Source organism: Scophthalmus maximus, chromosome 11 (assembly GCF_022379125.1).
Source record: "Scophthalmus maximus strain ysfricsl-2021 chromosome 11, ASM2237912v1, whole genome shotgun sequence".
Lineage (NCBI taxonomy): Eukaryota > Metazoa > Chordata > Actinopteri > Pleuronectiformes > Scophthalmidae > Scophthalmus > Scophthalmus maximus.
This window is the reverse complement of record NC_061525.1, coordinates 16,508,584-16,529,258: the sequence shown is the minus strand read 5'-3', so window position 1 is coordinate 16,529,258 and position 20,675 is coordinate 16,508,584. Positions and strand designations below refer to the sequence as shown.

General features: G+C 39.1%; 1 protein-coding gene and 3 non-coding genes across 9 annotated transcripts in view; 1 reads left to right on the top strand and 3 right to left on the bottom strand.

Moving 5' to 3' along the window:
- The window catches only part of LOC118299815 (cytoplasmic dynein 2 heavy chain 1), a 90,310-nt gene that overhangs the window by 40,533 nt on the left and 29,102 nt on the right, over nt 1-20,675 (top strand). For 4 of the 6 annotated variants that reach the window (XM_035623851.2, XM_035623852.2, XM_035623849.2 and 1 more), the window contains exons 67-81: nt 310-451; nt 1,148-1,257; nt 1,493-1,513; nt 2,040-2,138; nt 2,243-2,366; nt 4,134-4,297; nt 4,681-4,800; nt 6,100-6,234; nt 7,255-7,398; nt 8,702-8,791; nt 12,541-12,606; nt 12,762-12,812; nt 12,891-12,944; nt 13,201-13,332; nt 13,893-13,965. In XM_035623851.2, the coding sequence (XP_035479744.2) occupies nt 310-451; nt 1,148-1,257; nt 1,493-1,513; nt 2,040-2,138; nt 2,243-2,366; nt 4,134-4,297; nt 4,681-4,800; nt 6,100-6,234; nt 7,255-7,398; nt 8,702-8,791; nt 12,541-12,606; nt 12,762-12,812; nt 12,891-12,944; nt 13,201-13,332; nt 13,893-13,965 (1,525 nt within the window). The remainder of the gene's footprint in view (nt 1-309; nt 452-1,147; nt 1,258-1,492; nt 1,514-2,039; nt 2,139-2,242; nt 2,367-4,133; nt 4,298-4,680; nt 4,801-6,099; nt 6,235-7,254; nt 7,399-8,701; nt 8,792-12,540; nt 12,607-12,761; nt 12,813-12,890; nt 12,945-13,200; nt 13,333-13,892; nt 13,966-20,675) is intronic. The other 2 variants (XM_035623854.2, XM_035623853.2) reach the window with 1 other exon arrangement.
- trnam-cau lies at nt 16,341-16,413 on the bottom strand. The gene has a single exon. It is a non-coding gene; the product is annotated as a tRNA-Met (tRNA).
- Nucleotides 17,280-17,352, bottom strand: trnam-cau. The gene has a single exon. It is a non-coding gene; the product is annotated as a tRNA-Met (tRNA).
- On the bottom strand, nt 17,897-17,969 carry trnam-cau. Its single transcript has one exon. It is a non-coding gene; the product is annotated as a tRNA-Met (tRNA).

Here is a 20,675-nt window from a genome sequence, read left to right as displayed (position 1 = left end):
AACATTAATGAGGCTTAAATTATTTTTTTACTATTTGTTTCACTGTTTCACATCATGCTATGTTTACATTTGATACATTTAGATGTATGTGTGATGGATGGATGTAATTGTTGTGTGTTTCTACACTGCAGTGATCGATATCCTGGGCAAATTTTCCACAAATCCCTGTTTTTCTTCATGTTCCAATCCTCATGTTGCCCTTCACTCTTTTGTCTCTTTCTTTTCATACTGTCCTCACCAAAATTACTCACCCGTCTGTCCTCCTTCATCTTGTTTGTTTCTTTTCTAACTGCGTCTCTCTTTCATCAGATGTCTGAGATAAAGAACGAGCTGGATACGCTCCCTATGAGGGCCATGCTTGCTGCAGCCTTCATTACCTATCTGTCTGCAGCTTCGGAAGACAGAAGAAAAAACTGTCTGGAGACGTGGATGGCTCAATCTGGACTTCAGAGTAAATATACTATTTAGGCGAACACACTAGCACCAGCATATGCCCATTCCCACACCAAACAGCCTGCACAAACACACTTCTGCCCACACACGCATGGCACAGTGCACTCTGTTGATACATAAGGAACATACACACCACTTTCAAGGTCCTGGGTCTTGTAAATATCAGTGCTGATTGAATAATTATGAGAGACTTTTAGAAGAGTTTGATCACCATTTAACTCACAAGTACTCAAATTAAAATCTAAAAAAGTATAAACATGCTTTGTCGATCTTTCTGGATTCACTTCCCTCAACAGCTCTCGTATTTAGGTATTAATATTTAATCCACACAAATTGCCTGTAAAATGAGTGCGCTATCTCTTTCAGAATTAATCGCCATCTCATTACTAACTATGACCATACAATTTGGCTCGGCAACCCTTGACATGTGCTTGAGATGTGCACTTAATTACCAAACAGCGGAGTCAGCCATTAACATTTCTGAATCCCACTTTTCAGTGAGCATACACTATATACAAATGACACATTTGCATTTGTGGGGGGTGAAGACAAAAAAAGGACAAAATGAGATGAATGGAGAGGCAAGCGGAAATGGAAGCGGTGAAAAGCGATAGGACAAGGTTATGACAAATAATCTGGAGAGGAAAGGGCAAAATGAGAAATGTGTGTGTGTGTGTGTGTGTGTTTGTATCAGAGTTTGATTTGCGGTCGTTCCTTTGCTCGGAGAGCGAGCAGTTGATCTGGAAGAGTCAAGGGCTGCCATCTGATGACCTCTCCATGGAGAATGCACTGGTCATACTACAGGTCAGACATCCGGTTGCCTTTCAGCCAATCCATGTTCGTCTCTTTACTTTTTGTTTTTAATCACCTTGATTACAAATCTGTTTCGACTTGACATAGAATGTTCTATGTTATGAAATCAATATAAGTATTTCCAACAACCATTCTCAATGTTAATAAGAATTATGCATTGCCATTCATCTGTCCTCCATTTGTCTGTACTGTGCTTGTGTGTTTCTTTTGCCATTGCTGCCTACAGATCAATGCTCTCAAGTTACGGGTAAGACGTGATTCCAACATCCATCCTTGTAGCCCACATCTAGTTCATTGTAGCATCTTTTTTTGTGTGCTTGTCTCCCCAACAAAATCTGTGTTCACTGTCATTATTCTAACTTGTACATTAAAATGCAAAGGAAATTGGAGCACGAATCGCACATTAACATTCACATAAACAAGCAAACACACACACACACACACACACACACACACAAAAACAACAAAAATTACACTACTTTACTTACTTCTATCAGTACACTGCGTGAGGAAAAATAACCGGGAACAGACAAATAAACAGGTTTGGGGAAGAGAATCCTTGAGCCAGAAACCATGAAATAGACGAGCAGAGGATGAAAGAACGATTGTGGGCTTTGTGCCTTTGCCTGACATAGCAGTGACACTGATCAATGACGATACGCATGACAGCAGCACACAAAACTCCTTTTTCTTCAGTAGCCGAGCCTCAAGTAAATCTCTCCCAAATCGACCTAACCTGAAACATAGTTCTTTGTTCATGTTCTGCACTCAAGACTGTTGCCTGTCCGTTCCTGATCGACCCTTCATCACGAGCTACAGAGTGGCTATGCACACATCTCAAAGAGCACAGACTAGAGGTTATCAACCAACAGGTAAACCAACCAACATCCACGAAAATAGTGTAATTGGCACACAAACAAGATCAATAAGTTCAGAACAATTCACAAAATATTGTCTGTGTGCTTGCTCTCTATAGGATAGTAATTTCATGACATCCCTGGAGTTGGCAGTCAGATTTGGAAAAACCCTCATTATCCAAGAGATGGATGGAGTTGAACCCGTTCTCTACCCGCTTCTGAGGAGGGACCTCATAGCACAGGGTATGCAAACACACTCACAAGCGCAAACACTTTTGGTGGGGGAGGAAAAGTATTTGATTCTTCAATGAGTAACAACTCTAGTTTACTAACTAGAAAGTTGACTACTCACCTGTAGCTGACAGCTTATTTTCCATTCTGAAGTGAAATAAAATTTTGAGGAATATTGCCTAAACCTGATCCACAGCAGGCATGTAAATATGCATAACGAGTGTTACTGTAACTGCCGTGTCCGAGTTGAGATATAAGGAATTCATTTTTGCAACATGACATTAGAGACACAAGAACACAAAAAGTAAAAAGGGCCAAGTTTGAAAGCCTGAAATAAACACAGATAGTTCTGAGGAAACTCCAGTTATTTCCCCCCCGAAATACGGTAAATTATTGTGACCAACAATATTCGGTAACGGACGATGTCAGCGTACTGTCGAGGAGAATTATAGATGACTCAGGAATGAAAAGCGTGAAGATAGATGAGGGTGAATAAATATAGACAATCAAGAAGAAGTTGAGTCCGTCACACTATCATTGCTGTTACGTAATCCCACTCTTTGGTACATAAAAAGGTGTTTTCCTTCTGTTAGTTTTGTTTATTTGCACAAGAACAAAAATAGACCATTTTCAAAAAAAAAGAAAAAAGGGAAGGTTTGCATTAGGACCTGATTTATTGTGTTTCTCTGAATAACCAAGTAAGTTTTTGTTTTTTCTTGCTCAGGAATGGGTGGACTTTTAGAAAGAAAGCTTTAAGTACAATACAAAGCCGTTATTCTGCACCCTTGTCCTGTCACATTCAATTGTCAGCAAGCACATGCTAATGACATACACAGTAAACATATGTTGGGTGACAAACAACATAGCTCCTGTTCACACAGTGGATAACTCATATGATTATTAGTCCTGTAGCTCTTCACAAGTGTGGTATTTATGTCTGCATGTGCTTAACAAAGTTGAAAGAAGAGCTCATTTATGAAACATCACTCCATGGTTATTATAAAAGAAGTGATGGTAATTACATGTAGCATATCCCTGCTAATCAAAAGTCCTCAGAAAAGGTTATATTTACGGTATGTATGTTGTCACTGATCTCAATAATTCAGACAGAAGAAAAGCTTTTCCTTAATGAAATTAATATTTACTGTGTAAAATAAGCATGCCGATTCTGTTTTAGTGATTTATTTATCTATTTCATTGACAAATGCTATTTAAAATTCTCCAATTGAATTTTAATGATATTCACACAAAAAAATCTCTTTGTTCTTGAATTGTCTGATGTAAAAGGTGACATTTTAGATTCTTAGTTTGAATAATTTCGCACCAACCATGTACTGTATGTGTAAACAGAGGTTTACATACCATACAACATACCAACCACTGGAAAATGAGGGTGATTCATGAGCTTCTGGTTCATCCAGGGAGAGCTGGTTGTTTATTTGAAGCTGGGAAAGTGTGGGCGCAGAGGAAGTGTGAGAAAGGGCAAGTTATTCACTTAAAAGTGGTGTCGAACAGGACTGAAAAAAAGAGGACAGACAAAGGCATGGCAGCACTGCATTGCAGACATCTAGAAGATGAAGACGAGAGTAGAATATAATAGTGTGAAGACGGAATTTAAAGTGGTCATTGAAGACAAAGTTACGAGCACTTTTTAATACAGTCTGTGTTGTTAACAGAGACTCCCTTTCTTTCTGTCCAACTACACACACACACACACACACACACACACACACACACACACACACACACACACACACACACACACACACACACACACAGGCCCCAGATATGTGGTTCAGATAGGAGACAAAGTTATTGATTACAACGAGGACTTCCGTCTTTTCCTGGCAACACGGAATCCCACCCCCTTCATTCCACCTGATGCTGTTTCCGTGGTTACAGAGGTCAACTTCACTACCACCAGAGCAGGTTTACGTGGACAGGTAAACCCACAGCTTGGCAGCAAAATGGAACCTTTGTGAAGCTATGTCCAGTCTTGCTGACCATTTGTTGCAGCGGTGTGGATCAGACTCTGTGATGTCTGATGCCATAGTCTAGTCTTAACACAGTAAAATAAAAATTAAAAATGTTCCAAGGCTTTGTCTCCTGACTACATTCAAATATGCTTTGGATTTTTTCATTTGGCAGTTTGACCTAATTTAATACTTTTTTTCTAATACTTGACAAGCATCCAAACAAGTTCTTTTCGATGAAATATTGCAGTGTATATATAGACTTAGGCTACATACTGTATGTTGCAGTCATATTGTGTGCATTTGTGTTGTCATTGTATATCCATTGACCATTTGTTTGTGCTCATGTCAAGCTGCTAGCCTTGACCATCCAACAGGAGAAGCCAGAGTTGGAGACAGAGAAAACAAGACTCCTACAACAAGAGGAAGACAAGAAAATACAGCTGGCTCAGTTGGAAGAATCACTGCTAGAGGTAGACATACTGACATACACGACATGAGAGCAAAGTAGAGGGAAACACTGCATTTCTTTAAGAACAAAAGCTGTGGCAGGACCATACACAAGTATATTACAGTGCTCCTACCATTTTACATTTAATGAGCCAAGCCAGATGCACCACTGCTCGGCATGGAACCCCTGTATATGTGGTGGTGGTGGTGGATGAGGAGTGTCTACCTGCCCATCTTGGTGGGATATCCTCGCTGGCTGTAATTACTGTACTTCTGAGTAGATTTTTGCTGATCTATAAACTATCAGAAACTATTTTATAAATTTATGGTGAATCAAATACTGTTATATGGTATATAATTGTACATCTGTATGGATCTAAGTAGATGTCAGCTTTCATTTAAGGTTATGTCAGTGCATATCCAATTACTAGTTTGACAATGAAGTCTCTTTTGTAATTTATACACAGCGACATCAAAATTGTCAAATTTGACAACATTTTAAAAGAAGCCTAAGGATCATAGTAGGGATGTTAGTATAGAGTGCAATCACAAACGTTCTTATGTTGCATTTCTTTTCACTTATTCGTGCAATTTCGTAGGCAATGTGTTATTTTTCTTCCACGGTAATGAGACTACGGAACCAAAACATCAAACAGATTGTTAATGTCCAAATATTTCTAATGAGGCCCCCTTCTCAAGTCCAGGCAAGAACATGCAGGGTTTTAAAGCATATACACTATTACAATCAAACACACACACGCGTGCACACACACACACACACACACACACACACACACACGTTGTGTCAGGTAGACACTCAACTTAATGATTTTTTTTGTGCCCATAGTGTGAGAAATTTAGCTACAAATGCATAGACGGTGCCAAGAGCACGATGTCAGTGCTTCAGTGGTACTAGACATGTAATTAATTTAGAATTGTAGGAGCATTTTCAACTTGACATTTCCATGCTCCACTGATTTCTCATCTATTTTGTTTGAATAAATTGTATCAGTTCATTTCAGAGAATAGATTCCGCAGGGTGAAGTGGGGGGACTCATGGAAGTCAATGAAAGCTTAAATAAAAGATTTTTTAAAAATCCCTGCATCGGACCATTAGAAAAAAGCATCTCTTGCTCCTGCAGCTTTTAGAAGATCCCAGACTTCAGCCAGTTGAGTGACAACAACAACAACAAAAACACCCCTCCCCCCTTTTCTGCTCTCTTCCTTATTAATGACTCCTCCTTCTGCCCCTGTCTAATCCCCGCCGTATCTTTTGTGTGTACCTGTCTGTCCATGTGTCTGTCCTTTTTTTTACCTGTTAGACCCTGGCTACAGCCCAGGGTAATATTCTGGAGAATAGGGAGCTGATAGACAGTCTGAACCAGACCAAGGCAAGCAGTGCCCTGATCCAGGAGTCACTGCTGGAATCGCACCGCCTGCAGGCATCTCTGGACCAGGTACCCCCCCCCCCCCCCCCCCCCCCCCCCCCCCACACACACACACACACACACACACACACACACACACACACACACACACACACACTACTTCACCTACTTCACTGCACCCTTATTTAGGTAGTTAGATTTTTTTTTTAATTGACCAGCCAAATAGATAACCTGTTGTTTTGTTTGTATGTACGCTCCCCTCTTAATAGCTTGCAAGCTTACAGTTCGAATCAAGATACTGTAACTCTTTGAAATATCTGCAACAGACAAATCCAGGTATTTCCTAGTGTTATTTCTCTTTCAATTTACAAATTCAAAGAGAACCGGCATTAACCAGTGGATTACTGAAGGGAGAGAGAGACGCAGATAGCGGTTGTCAGAGATACAGACAGAGACAGGATTTGTGGAATGCATATGGACATTTATAACCACTCGGCAAATGTAAGGTGACCACTTTTGTACTTTTGTGTGATTTGTGCATCCAAGCATCATCTTCTATTCAGACCAATACTTTTGCGGAAATTGAAAAGTTATCTACAAGGATGCAGTATTATCTAGTTCATGGGCACAAACATTTGAGGTGTCTAGAACTCTTAGCTACACCTACTGCGCACACTTCTCCAAACTTTCAAGCAAGGAGCTACTGTAGATGCATTACATAACCCTCCTCTAGGGTGCAGTGTTACACCAGAACTTTCCACGTACTTTTCTCTCAGTTCTTTTTATGTATTCATTTTCTCTACCCTGTTTTTGTCTTCATCATAACCCTAACCCTCACATTTCCTGTATTATCACACCCTGTGCTGTCTATCCTCATTTCTCTTTTGCTCTCCTCCCATCTTGACTGAAATACATATTTTCTACTCTACTTGTCTGCTTATGCATCTCCAAATGAATCCCTTTCCCTGCTATCCATATATCTATTGAATTTTCCTTAAATCTCTGAAATATCTGCGGCACCTTTGTTTATTTATCTCCCCCTTTCTCTGTGTCCTTTTCTTTTTCTCTTTCTCCTTGTTTTTATTTCAGGAGCGGGATGCCTACCTTCCTCTTGCAGAGAGTGCCAGCAAGATGTATTTTGTCATCACAGACCTGTCAAAGATCAACAACATGTACCGCTTCAGCCTTGCTTCTTTTCTGCGTCTCTTCCAAAGGGCTCTTCAGGCCAAGAAGGTGACTGGATGCTCACAGTGCTTCCATTTTATCCACATTTACATTCCATTTGTTCCATATAATAATATGTGGACTATTATTTGTCTGTGTTTAATTATTTGTAATCTATTTGTGAATCTTTAAAAAGCTGTGTGCTTTGGGTTGGTACAAGGACAAAGGTTGTTGATAAACTGAATTTAATTTCATCTACTTTTTTTTCCAGTTGTGGTCAGCTTGATTTATATCAGCATGCTTTTGTTTTCTTCAAACACATTTATCTCAATCTGATCTGTGCAGCTGGAGAGCATCACATACTGTCTATCACACTGTAGTTCTCCATCTGAGCCATTAAAATGCTGTCTGATCTCACACACACACACACACACACACACACACAGAAAAAGACACTGGGTTGAGAGATTGACCACTAATTCATCCTGTGTGGGTTGTTAGACCTCCAGGAATGCCACAGGCAGCAGCTGGTTACCACTGTTACGTGTGTGTGTGCGTGTGCACGTGTATTAGTATATGTGAGGGGATAAGTACATTTATTTAATTGCCTTTCTGTCCCTTTGTTTCTTTTGGTTGTTTGTTGTATTGTTGTATAGTTTCTGAGATTTGGAAGAGAATTTCAACCTCTCACGTTTGACATGACACACTGAGCAGCACTCATTTACACACAACATCTTTGGACAGGCCCTGCATGCACAAAGTTCAAACATGCACTTCATAAACATAAAGTAGATGCTTGCAGAAAATTTAGGCAGGGGTAACAGGAGGACAGGAAGAGAGAAATACTTTTGGAATATCTCTTTTTCTTGCCATTTCCCCCTATTTGTCTCTGTCTGCTCCTCCTTTTACCTGAATTGTCTTCCTCTTCTCATGTCGTCTGTGTGACATTGTGTATATACATTCTCTGACAGAACTTAAGATACTATTAGATGAAGTTTGACCTAACAACAATGTGGTAATCTGTGTGTCAGTGTGAAAAAAAATCAAAGAAGAAGAAAAGAAATATGAGTTAACCGTATGTCTTAGTGTCTGTTGAACAACATGAGTCAGTCAGGCTAGCCTGGTGTGACAGACAGAAGGGATGCTTTGCAAAACTGCTGCTAACTTTTTTGTTTTCAACGCTGCCCACACAACTGGCACAGATTTAGCTAGAACCAGCATAAAAAACACAGACCCTTGGACTGCTTCATATCACTGAAGGCTGTATTTACATGATATCCCTCAGTCCAACATCCACTCACCCAGTTTAATGGCCTAACCATTTTTATCTCTCAACTCACTAATTGTTTGTATATGTGTGTGTGCATTTTAGGAAGTGGATAATACTGAAGCCAGGATTGCTGCTTTGGAAGCCAGCTTGAAGAATATGGTGTATGAATATGTATGCCGTTCACTTTTCAAGGTAATATACACACTTGCATACTGTACATAAATACATACATTAACAAATGTGGTTTTGTGCATTTCTAAAAATGTCTGTCATCACTCGAGTGGTTGATGGTGAGGATAAGTGGGTAGTGACGGGAAATGAGGCCTTTTACTTGAGGCATTAGATCGGTTTGAATTGCAATACAGGGTCAGCTTATTTTCATTTTGTTTATGTTTTTTCATCAAGATCCCCAGACATTTTATTTTTGCCCTGCAGTTCCTTTTTTGGATTGATTCAAATGATGGGTTTTTGAACACATAATTTATCATGGGTCAAGTGAAATTGATCCAATTTCTTCTCACAGCCACGAAGAAATCTTTTCTGCCAAGGTACTTGATGTTGTTATTAATAAGTAGAATATTTTCCTCTGGTGACTTGTCTCTCAGTAACTGGTGAAAAAGGTTAAGTCTGTAGACTAAACGCTAACAGCATATAGCTTATTAGCAAAATGTTTATTTTTTTAAAGCTTATAAGCCAATTTGAAATAAAAGACTTAACATCAACCGAAAGTACATCAGGCACCAATATTAAGATTTATTAAACAACTAAAAAAAATACAAGCATGGCAAGTTGATTTCTTCATAATGTATACTCATGTTTTACTCCCACAACCCTTTTTCCCTCATTAACGCTTTTGCTATATCTGGTCTTCCGACAAAGCACAATGCAAGTTTAAAGTCGAGGAGCTTGACGTGGTCAGTTAGTTGTTTTAACTAGTGACAAGGTTGGTTGATCTCATCTCCTGCGGTTCCACTGACTTCTAGTGAATAATAGTAATAGAATGCAAAGAAGCATAGTAGTATTCTTATAGATATTTTTAGACACAATCCACAATAAGATGAACGCATACATTTTAACACGTACACAATCCAACCTCTGCCATTAATACACTTATAAAGTGTCAAATATTGACTAACACAGCAATCACTGCATTGATCAGGCAGTAAATAGTAAATGTAATTTATCTGTCTTTCTGTGCATGTGTGTTTCTGTCTGTGTGTGTGTGGGTGGGTGGCTGTGAAGTGCTGACCACGTCTCACACACATCTATAGGCAACAACTATAGATGCTATAGCGCAGATATTAGCAGAGAGGAAACACTAGACTACATTATCAGTGCTCTGGTCAACTACCCCATCTGTGTTAGCAAAGAGATAACACCAGGGAGAAAAGGAGAGAGGTGAAGAAGGCGTCCAGATAAAGGTGGATAATTATTGAGAGAGAAAATGAGGATAGAGAAGATAAAAAAGAAGAGAATAATCAGAGAGGGAAGTACAATCAAGATTAGACAACATCATGACATGCACCTATTTGAAAAAGAAAAAAGAAAAATTCAGTCTATCCCGTACTCAACTTTTTTAGTTTTTTTTAATAATTTTTTATTGAGATTTCAAAGATAAATCCAAAATGCCTCTAGATTGATCCACATTATACATATATATATGTAAAAAAGAGAGGTACAATTTCTGCATAACATAGAAAACAAAATGACATGAATCAGAAAACTGTCTATTTCTTGGTGCTTGGATTTTGCCCTCCCACCTCAGATCATGACTGTTGTCCACTTGAATATAGTAGGTCATTTTTAATTCCCAGAAACTCCAAAGGTCTTTTCCATTTTTGTAAAAAAACATCACCCTGCACTTGTTGAATAGCTGTATTTTTTATATTTTTGTTATGGCAGTTGTAGGCAATTCCACCACAAACACAATGGATTCAGCTTAATAAGGTATTGATTGAGCATGGCTAGATACATCAAAGCTGTAATAAAGAATCAGGGTTGCTCTACTAAATATTGATTGTTGAACCTGAATGAACAAAGTAAATGTAGTGAATGAGACAATTTTAAGTTAGGTTCATGCCCCCCTATACTTGTTGGGTCTGCCAATATACTATTAATAGTTTATTAATATTATAAATAGCAATATTGAATTTAATAGTGTTCTTGTAATTCACCGTTTGGTATATTGAAATAAAAATATATATGTTTTTTTTTACTTTTTACCGAATATGCAAGCAGATATCTGATATAGATACCTGGAGTTAAGTTTCATCCCATGGAAATATTGTTAACTTTGTATAAAAAAAAACATTATTCGAATAAAAATACAGTTCAAACAGAATAAGTCTATCTGCTTATATTCTACCCCTGGCACTGCAGTTTTAACGTTACTGTGACAAAATAAGTCGTTCAGATATGCAACAGCATCCAGGCTTTGTGACTTCTCTAAACTATGCGTAGCACCCCAGCGAATCTTCCTGTTTTTGTCTATAGGGAACATGCGGCGACAATAACAACATTAAAGCTTCTTTTTTTTTCGGCACACTGGTGCACCCTGAAGGCTTGTTCAATACGTAAATTATCTTTTTAGAGTTGTAAAGTAGTAAACAGTTAAAGATGGACAAGGATACAATTGGGTATTTGTGCACATTTAATGTCTATGTACAAACGCTTGTTTATGTTTTCATTGTTGTCCTGTATGCCAGTGTGTGAGGCGGCAGGCAAAATCATTCAGAGACGTCAACTGTGTGCATGAGAATGTGGATGCATCTCTTATGCGCTTTCAGTAGTTTGAGTTTTTTTGATGTCCTTGTGTGTGACATATTCCAGGTTGTACTGTCTACTGAGGTTCCTGTCAGAGTGTCTGTATGAGAGCGGCAAACACACACAGAGACTTACACCTTCATCGCAACTCTGACACATACACACTCAAAAACATTTACACCTGCTTGATCAAATGAATTTCCAACAATGCCTGGACCTGGTAGCAGCTATAGCAGTTGCTATGAATATCCAGAATGAATAGCTGAACACAGTCACTGACTTATAGCCTCTCTCCAAAGCACAACAGTGAGAGGAAATACTGAACTCCATTCTACTTCTAATTTGGTAGTCCTGGCCAGCCCATTTGGATAAAATGAGACTTTCATTAATATGCATGACCAGCACAGAGGCAGTGTGTCTGTATTTCAATGTGAATGTTATCAGTGACCATTATTAAGTTTCCTGAATACAGTATGTAGTGGGGTATTGTTATTTGTGCCAGATAATGTCAGAGAATCAGTAACAGTGCAACCTGCCACTGTTGAGAGAAATCAAACATTAATACAATGTTTTTGACAGAAGCTATTTTAAGTCGGACAAGTTAGGAAATGTTTATTGAAAGTTTCTCATTTTTAGTTTTCACAAAAGTAATTATATAGACTAAAATTATTATAGACAAGCAACATGCTTGCATACTTATGGTTACTCTAAACTTGAGGTTACATGTAGATTTATATCTCTCAGTCTTTCTATTTCTCTTTAAAATCATTTTTCTGCATATTTTTACAAGTTTTTCTTGTTTACGATTGTTTTCAATCAAGATTAATGAAAGACATGGAATTAGAGGAGGGTTAAAGTTTGTGATGAAAGCAAAAAGATTAATAAAACAACTCCTCCATGCATCATTGATGGTGTGCGCTTGCGCGTGCGCGTGTGCGTGTGTGTGTGTGTGTGCTTTTAGCATTCTTTCTTACTGTTTCTCTTCTTGTCATAATTACTGTATCCATTGAAGTTTCTTATACACTGATGCAGCCACTGTAGTCCTTGAGGTCCTCTGGGCTTGTTGTCAGGTTGTAGCAACCCTCTACAACCCTTTCATTTGAGCACGTCAAAAATACCATGTTCTCATATGTGACATATATCATCTCTCTCTCTCTGTCTCCTTCTCTCTGCCTCAGGCTGACCAGCTGATGTTTGCTATGCACTTTGTGAAAGGCATGTACCCCGACCTCTTCCAGGAGAATGTGAGTATGTTTTGTATCTGTATTTTTTAGTATTTGTATATTTGTATTTGTCTTAATCCTGATAACAGTTACAAATGAGACATATAAATCGTAGCTTTGCAGCTGCAAAATGTCAGCCATAACATGACTTATTAATCTTTGCTCCTTTGCTGTAGGAATGGGATGTATTCACTGGATCCATCGTAGGAGAAATGTTTAAGAAGGAGGTAAATGTGCAGCTTTTCTTTCTGAAAATGAGAAAACATGTTATTATATCTGTCTTTGACCAGCACCTCTCTCGGCAGGAGTTCCCCTCTTGGATTGATGTGGAGAGGCATGGAGCAGTGGGCATATTTAAAGTAAACACCCAGTATACTCACTGATACACACAAACATGAACATGCACAACAGCAATGTGTGACAAAAGCACACAGTGCATAAAAATTATGTTAACAATTATTTTAACATTTGGATATTTTTTCCAACCAGCAGACAATGAACATAAAAGTTGAATGTGATTTCAATAGAATGCCAGTAATTTATTCATTCCTGAACTGATTAAATGTTGTCATCTGTTGTTTACCTCTTAAAACTTTTGCCATCCTCCTTTGACAGGCTACCTTCCCAGCCCTTTACCAGTCCCTGTGTTTGAGTGACTCAGACCTTTGGCTGTCCTTCTCGCAGAGCTCACAGTGTGAACAGGAAATCCCATCCTCCATTGCCAAGAAGATTACTCGCTTCCAGCAGGTCAGCTTTCGATCAAAACCAGTAATTTCATCAGCCAAATTGAAAAAAACATAATCATTATTTACTGAACATATCAGAATTCAACACACGTATTTATTTCCTCTGCCAAGAATGTTCTGTCTTCAACTCAGTTTGTTTGATAGTTCCCCTGTCAATTAGCAGATTTATTTTTTTTTAATTATTTTTGTAAAGTTGGTGGATGGGTAAGGAAAAACTGATTTGGTGCCACCATGTGGCCATTTCTAAAGTACATTTCATTTTGGCTCATCCTTCTTAACTGTGAAGCATAGAAACGAAATGATTTTCCTTCCTGCATTTGTTCGTTAAGGGTGAATCTTTCATTTTATTTCCAAACCCATTCCTGCTAACATGGTGAGTCACCATGTTACCGAAGTATCATGGTGTATCAAGTTAATGTTTTTGAAAGCTGACTTTTGGATAAGTAACATTTTTGTTTGATGTGAAAGAGACTGACCCTCTGAATAGCAAGTTTTTATGGATACCGGCTCTTTCCTTCCTCCTCAGTTTGTCTCTCTATCATTGCTCTCCTGTCTCCTCAGCTGTTACTGGTTCAGGCAGTGAGACCAGACCGACTGCAGAGTGCCATGGCAGCATTTGCCTCCCAGGCCTTGGGTAAGTGATTCATATTAGAGGATGATTAATATTTTTGTTGACGTAAGTGAGCTGGAGTGAAGTTCAGAACAGTTCTACAATTGGGACCAGAATACACGTTTAAAAAAAAAACCAAAAAAAAATATTATTCACAATATCCCACTAAAAAGCTACGACAACAAAAATAATTGCCCACACTGTACCTACCTGCTCTGCACATGGGTCTCACCTTTATTAACATTTCACAAGGTTTATCTTCTTGCTCTTACCTGGTCAGAAAAATGCACTAACAAATGTATTAATATAATACATATGCATTTTTATTCATATCCTGACACAGGTTCCCTGCAGTGTATATATTGATCATCATGACATTCTTATAAAGTCAGGAAATTGCATCATATAGTGTAGTAATGCATTTTCTTTTGCAGCCAATAAGACAAAGATACATGATCTATATCTTATTTGGTTTAACCAATCATTTGTTATCATATGGTGTAAATTACATCATTATGGAATTGCATTGGTACAATATAAAATACGCATGGCCTGATTGGGGTATATACAGCACATGCAGGGTATGCATTCCCCCTTCAGATGCTTTTCATTTGTGTTTGTTCTGACTGAGGTTAAGTGAAACTTTGCTCTTCTGAATTTCACTGTGCTTGCTCTGAATAATTAGCGGTGAACATCATGGATGAATAGAGCCTCCCGTATCCATTTTGGCAAACAACCTTCATACTTGTATTACCGAGTAGAAAAATGCCTTTAACAAGCACTTTCTGCCACCACAATATTCTTGGCTTCTGAGCATTACTTCTTCTCCTTTCTTATTGTCTTTCTCTCCCTCAGTAACACAAACACACATTCAAGCGTGAACAAATATGAATCATATGGTGGCAATATAAGGCAGGACTGACCAAATTAGGGGACTGACACGCATCCATCGAACCATGCCAATAGCATGGCTTAAATGGTGTCCAAATATTTTAGGCATGTAATTGAGGCTAACCGATTAGGCATTTAAGTTCAAGGTATAACAACTAAAACTAATAATAACAATTGTTAGTTAACAAGAATAACAACAGTGTTTGTGATTAGGAAAACCATCATGGCATTAATGGTCATAATAGTATGATTTTAAATTCAGTTTTAGTCCTACTCTCACTTCATTTTGACAGTTTGTATAGTAGCATTTGTCTGTTACATTGAAATAAATTTAAATAAAACACCATCCCTGTGTCAGGCTCGAACTCAAAACATTTAGATTATGAGAACACGATGCTACATGCTGTACCAACAAGGCTACAAAAGCATTTCTAGTTACGGAAAAAGTCAAAGGATTTTAGTCAATACTCAGAGAGAAAAATGTATCCGCACACCAAAATACTCAGACAAAGTCTATAATCAACCTAAAATGCTTTGTGTCATGACCCAGCACAAAAGCCATGACAGGGGGCTGACGCAGGTTGAAGGAAACAAAACTATGAATATAGCTTTGCAACACAAAAGAAATGAGAATACAATGGTATATGGCAGTGATGAATGTGTTTGCATGGATGAGTTAGAGTTATGGTTTGCTGGGGAGCATAAAACCAACAAAGAGGAGCAAGAGAAAAACTGGACTGGGAGCAGTCCTCTAACCCAACAGAAAATCACAGATAAATGAATAAATCTACAAAGAAACAGATAATGTTTTCAAGTTTGTTTGTTAATTACTCAAAACAATTGGTAATTTGTTAGAGAGAATGTTATCAGCATCTCTAACTTGACTTAGTTTCCTATGTTGAACCTCTGGTTCTCCAGTACAAGTCCTCTGGTACAGATCTATCAATTTGACTGTATGGCCCCTTCATTATGTTCCATGGTTTGTTCTAAAATCCTGCCCTGTGTTAGGGTTGAACTCACAACCTTCAGATAATGAGACTGACGCACTGCCTACTGTGCCAACGAGGCTTTGAAAACAAGTTTGAATAGTGGGGTAAAAAAAAGATCTTTGTATTTGATAACAGCAATGTACGGTCACACCAAAATACTAGATTTAACTTTTTGAAATGAGCCAGCACTAATTTCACAACATGGACAGTGAGTAGTGTGTCTCCTCTTCACTGTGTTTTGTGGTTTGCTCTAAAATCCTGCCCCGTGTGAGGGTTGAATTTACGACCTTCATATTATGAGACTGACATGCTGCCTACTCTGCCAACGAGGCTGTGAAAGAAGTTTGAAATAGTGAAGAAAAAAAGATCTTTGTATTTGATAACAGCAATACACGGTCTTAACAAAATGCTAGAATCAACTTTAGAGGCTTTATGGAATGACCCAGCACTAATTTCACAACAAGGGCAGTGGAGTGTGTTCCTCCTGTTCACTGTGTTTCATGTTTTACTTTAAAAGCCTGCCCCGTGTGAGGGTTGAACTCACGACCTTCAGATTATGAGACTGACGCGCTGCCTACTGCGCCAACGAGGCTGTGAAATATACTTTAAATAGTGAAAACAAGAGCAAATCATACAATATATGTTTATTTTGTAACATACACAAACATTTAATACGTCCCATCTCGCTATGTTAAAGAAAGTCAACAAAAAGTCCTGGATCCGCCTGTTTATCCAGATCCGCTCCAAAATTTCAATGTTATATAGCTTTTTTCCTTGGGCCATGACCCACCTCTCCAATTAAAGGCAATTGAAATTCTTGCAAGCGATAATCCATCTAGCCAGGCTCCAAGTTATTTACTACTGGTTCAACACTGGTGGACAAATCGGCGTACAACGAGGAAGGAACCACTGTTAGCTAGTGTCTTTCTGTAGGTTTGATGACAGTGAGAGGCAACTGTTCGTTACTAATGATAATATTCTTTAGAGGCTTTCTGAAATGACCCAGCACTAATTTCACAACAAGGACAGTGTGTCTCGGACGCGCTGCCTACTGCGCCAACGAGGCTATGAAACAGTTCTAAATAGTGCAAATTACGAAAACATACAATCTGCTCTGTGTATTTGATAATGGCAATGGACATTTTAGATGTACAACCAGGGGGAGATTGGAGAGCACATACCTTTGCCGAGGCTAACATCCCATCTTGCCGTTTCCGGATCCGCTCCAAAATTTAAATGGTTTATAGATTCTTTCTTGGGTCATGCCCCGCCCCTCCAATTAGAGGCAAGTTAATTTCCATCTTCCATAAATCCATTTTGCCAGGCTCCAAGCTATTTTCTTTAAGGCTGAACAATGGTGGACCAATCGGCGTACGAGGGAGGAACGACACTTTAAATATGGGCCTGTCTTACTGTAAATGTGATGACAGAGAGAAGTGACTATTCGCTCTAAAAGCCTGCCCCGTGTGAGAGTTGAATTCACAACCTTCAGATTATGAGACTGACGCGCTGCCTACTGCGCCAACGAGGCCATAAAACCAATCTAAAATAGTGAAAAAATATCAAAAAATACAATCTGCTTTGTGTATTTGATATCAGCAATGCATTTGTACACCAAAATGCTCACAGAAACGATAATAAACCTTAGGCCTTGATCTTCATCTGACCTAAAGAAAATGGCTCACCTACAGACACACTTGAAAATACCAAGCAACTAAAGCCCCATTTCCTATAAACACGATAACTGTACATGTCCACGATGTCCGATATGATGATCATGCATTCTACTAACACAAGCTACATATTTCAGGAAAGCTCGTAGCCCACATATTCCAACAATGTGATTATTATCCCTCTACGACCAATTGTCGCCAAACCAGCAGCCGAAAAACAGCAAAAAAAAAAATGTATCAAACAGTGACATAAATAAACAATGTGTTACCTTTGATGATTTGTTTCATCAAACAAGACACATGGCCACTTAATAGGCTCTCTGAAATGACCCAGCACTAATTTCACAACAAGGACAGGCAGTGATGTGTCTCTTATTCACTGTGTGGTTTGCTCTAAAAGCCTGCCCCGTGTGAGGGTCGAACTCACGACCTTCAGATTATGAGACTGACGCGCTGCCTACTGCACCAACGAGGCTATGAAATATGATTGAAGTAGTAAAGAAACTAAGAAATCATACAACTGTTTATTTGGTAAAAGAAAAACACTTTAATACATTTTAGAGGCTTTGTGTAATGACCCAGCACAAAATACATGACAAAACAGGGGGCTCACAGTTTTAGGGATGCAATAGAATGAGCACATAACTACTACAAAGACGTAATAATATGGTTCATTAGGCAGACAGTCCAGTCAATGGTGAATTTGTGTATGGTTGAGTGGATGGTATGGTGTCAGAGTGCTGGATAACATAAAAACAAGGTGATCAGCAGAGATGCTGGACCGAGAGCAGCTCTAATGACAATCACAGATGCACAACCAACTGGAAGGGAGGTGGAAAGGTGCATACAGTACCTCCGCCAAGGCTAACATCATATCTCGCCATGTTACAGAAAGTGAACATCTGCCTACTGCACCAACAGCTTCACTGTCAACTTATATTATTGTAGTCAGCCCGTTAACTTGCAGCACTAAATCACATACATTGCAGAGTCCGTTCTGTGCTGCAGTCTGAGTAATTCTCAGAAACTAAACCAACCAAGGGAATTTATGATTCTTTGGCATCAGAGAAGGCTTTTAGTATTAAACTCTCATCAAATATATTGGCACTCAACTTTTAACAGCACGTACCAAATGTTTTACTTTTTGTTTTTGTGCTGCCTAATATGCTTAACTTGTTTTCTTAAAATCTCCCGGGTTTTTTTTATTGGAAAATGATCTGCTGCAATTTTATTGTAGCATTTTTCTCAACTCTCAAGCAGTTTCACAAATGTTTAAAATTGGACTCTCAATAGAGACCCATCTGGCAAGAAGTGGTTGCACAAAGAGATGAAAGGGAGGAGATATAGACAGAAAGGGAAAGAGCACTTTGGTGAGCCACAGCACTCTGACTGCCTTATTTCCTACTTGTAGCAGAAGCTCTATTGACTGAAACTCAGTTTCAGCTGTTGTGCAGCTGCTCCAGAGTGTTAATAATGATACTGACTCGTTGAGGATGAGAATGTATCTGTTTTCATAAGTGTCTATTAGCCCATTGTTGTGTCCTAGGAGGTGTGTATGTTTTGTTGCACCATGGTACTTGTGTATTGATGATCTCCTTTTGCTTCTATGAAATTGATTATCTTCAAAAAGATCCGTGTCCATCCCCAAATTCACAACCTTCTAAGTGCACGAGGCGGGTGAGAGTGTATCTTTGTATGAATGAAAGTGCGAGAGAGACAGACAGATAGATTTTTTTTTTAAATAGCAGGGGAGAAGTAGATTTTTTTGTTTATGTGTATGTGTTTTTGGCAGTGAATCAGTATGCTAATGAGGCATAGTCTGTAATCCTCTTACAGCTAATCTCACTCAGTCCTCCCAGTCCAGGCCTGGGCACTGCTCATGCACACAGGCATGCCTGAGTGAACACACGCACACACGCACGCACGCACGCATGCACGCACAAACACACACACACACACACACACACACACACACACACACACACACACACACACACACACACACACACAGATAGAATGCACACTCACTGGCCTATTCACTCTACTTCTCTAAAATACAAACCCTCTTTCACATGCGCATACAAAATATGTCCTGTCTCTCTTTGTCTTTCAGTCATTGTTCTTATCAGTAATCATCCAACCGAGAGGGACTTTTTTTGTTTAAACAGCCACTCAACTTTCAGATAAAATTGCACAATTGTATCGTTTCCATTACAGTGATTTTGATAAAAAGATAAAGCAAGTTTTAATTGCAAAATGTGAATGCCCATAATGTCAAGTATCTGCTGTTTAATTCTTTGCCTCTCAGTGCTTGAACCGTACATGGGGAGACTGTGGCACTGTATTTTTTTAGGCTCCTCTTTGCCCTCATCGTGTGTCATAAAAACCAAGGTGAACTTTGCTACTCACAGGCAGACGATGCTGCTCTGCAGCACGAATACTGATTACCTGCCCTGTCCAAGGTAGTTGTGCATGTATTTGTGCACGCCGTTTAAAAGCTCCCCCTTTTTTTTGCAGTCAAACAACACAACCCATGTGGTCAAATGACTGTTTTTCTTTGCGTTGCCATGGCGATGCAGCAAAAGGTCGCTGTGAGATGTTGTCTTCCAAGACCTTGTGTGCATGCTTGTGTGTGTGTGTGTGTGTGTGTGTGTGTGTGTGTGTGTGCGTCAGTGCAGCAGATTGCATTTGGCAGCAGACGGCAAATGTTCAGAGGGGAGCAGTCGTGTGTTTGTGTGTGTTTGTGTGTGAGAGAGTGTGATAGAGAGGCATATCTGCTGATACATGCACGAATAACGTCACAGTGGAATTTCTAGCACAGCCACTCACACCGTGAGCCTGTATCGCTGCTTGTGTGTCACTATTAACTCATATCTGATATGCAATTCAATACATTACAGCAGGATTAGAGCCTAATGCTCAGTGAGGAAACGCACACATGCAGACACTCGCACACAAACTTAGACAGGAATACAAAGAGCCTGGCTTTTCAACACCAGGGGGCTGACAAGGTATTCTTTTGCTTTATGCATTGAATACTGCTGCATACCTAGCACTCAGTATGCACAGCACATTATCCTCGTAATCTCTCTCACTCTGTTTTTCTCAGTGTCTTCCTCTTGCGCCCTCTCTCCATCATTGCCTCCTTTATGCTCTCCCTCTTTCTACTTTTTCCCTCCCT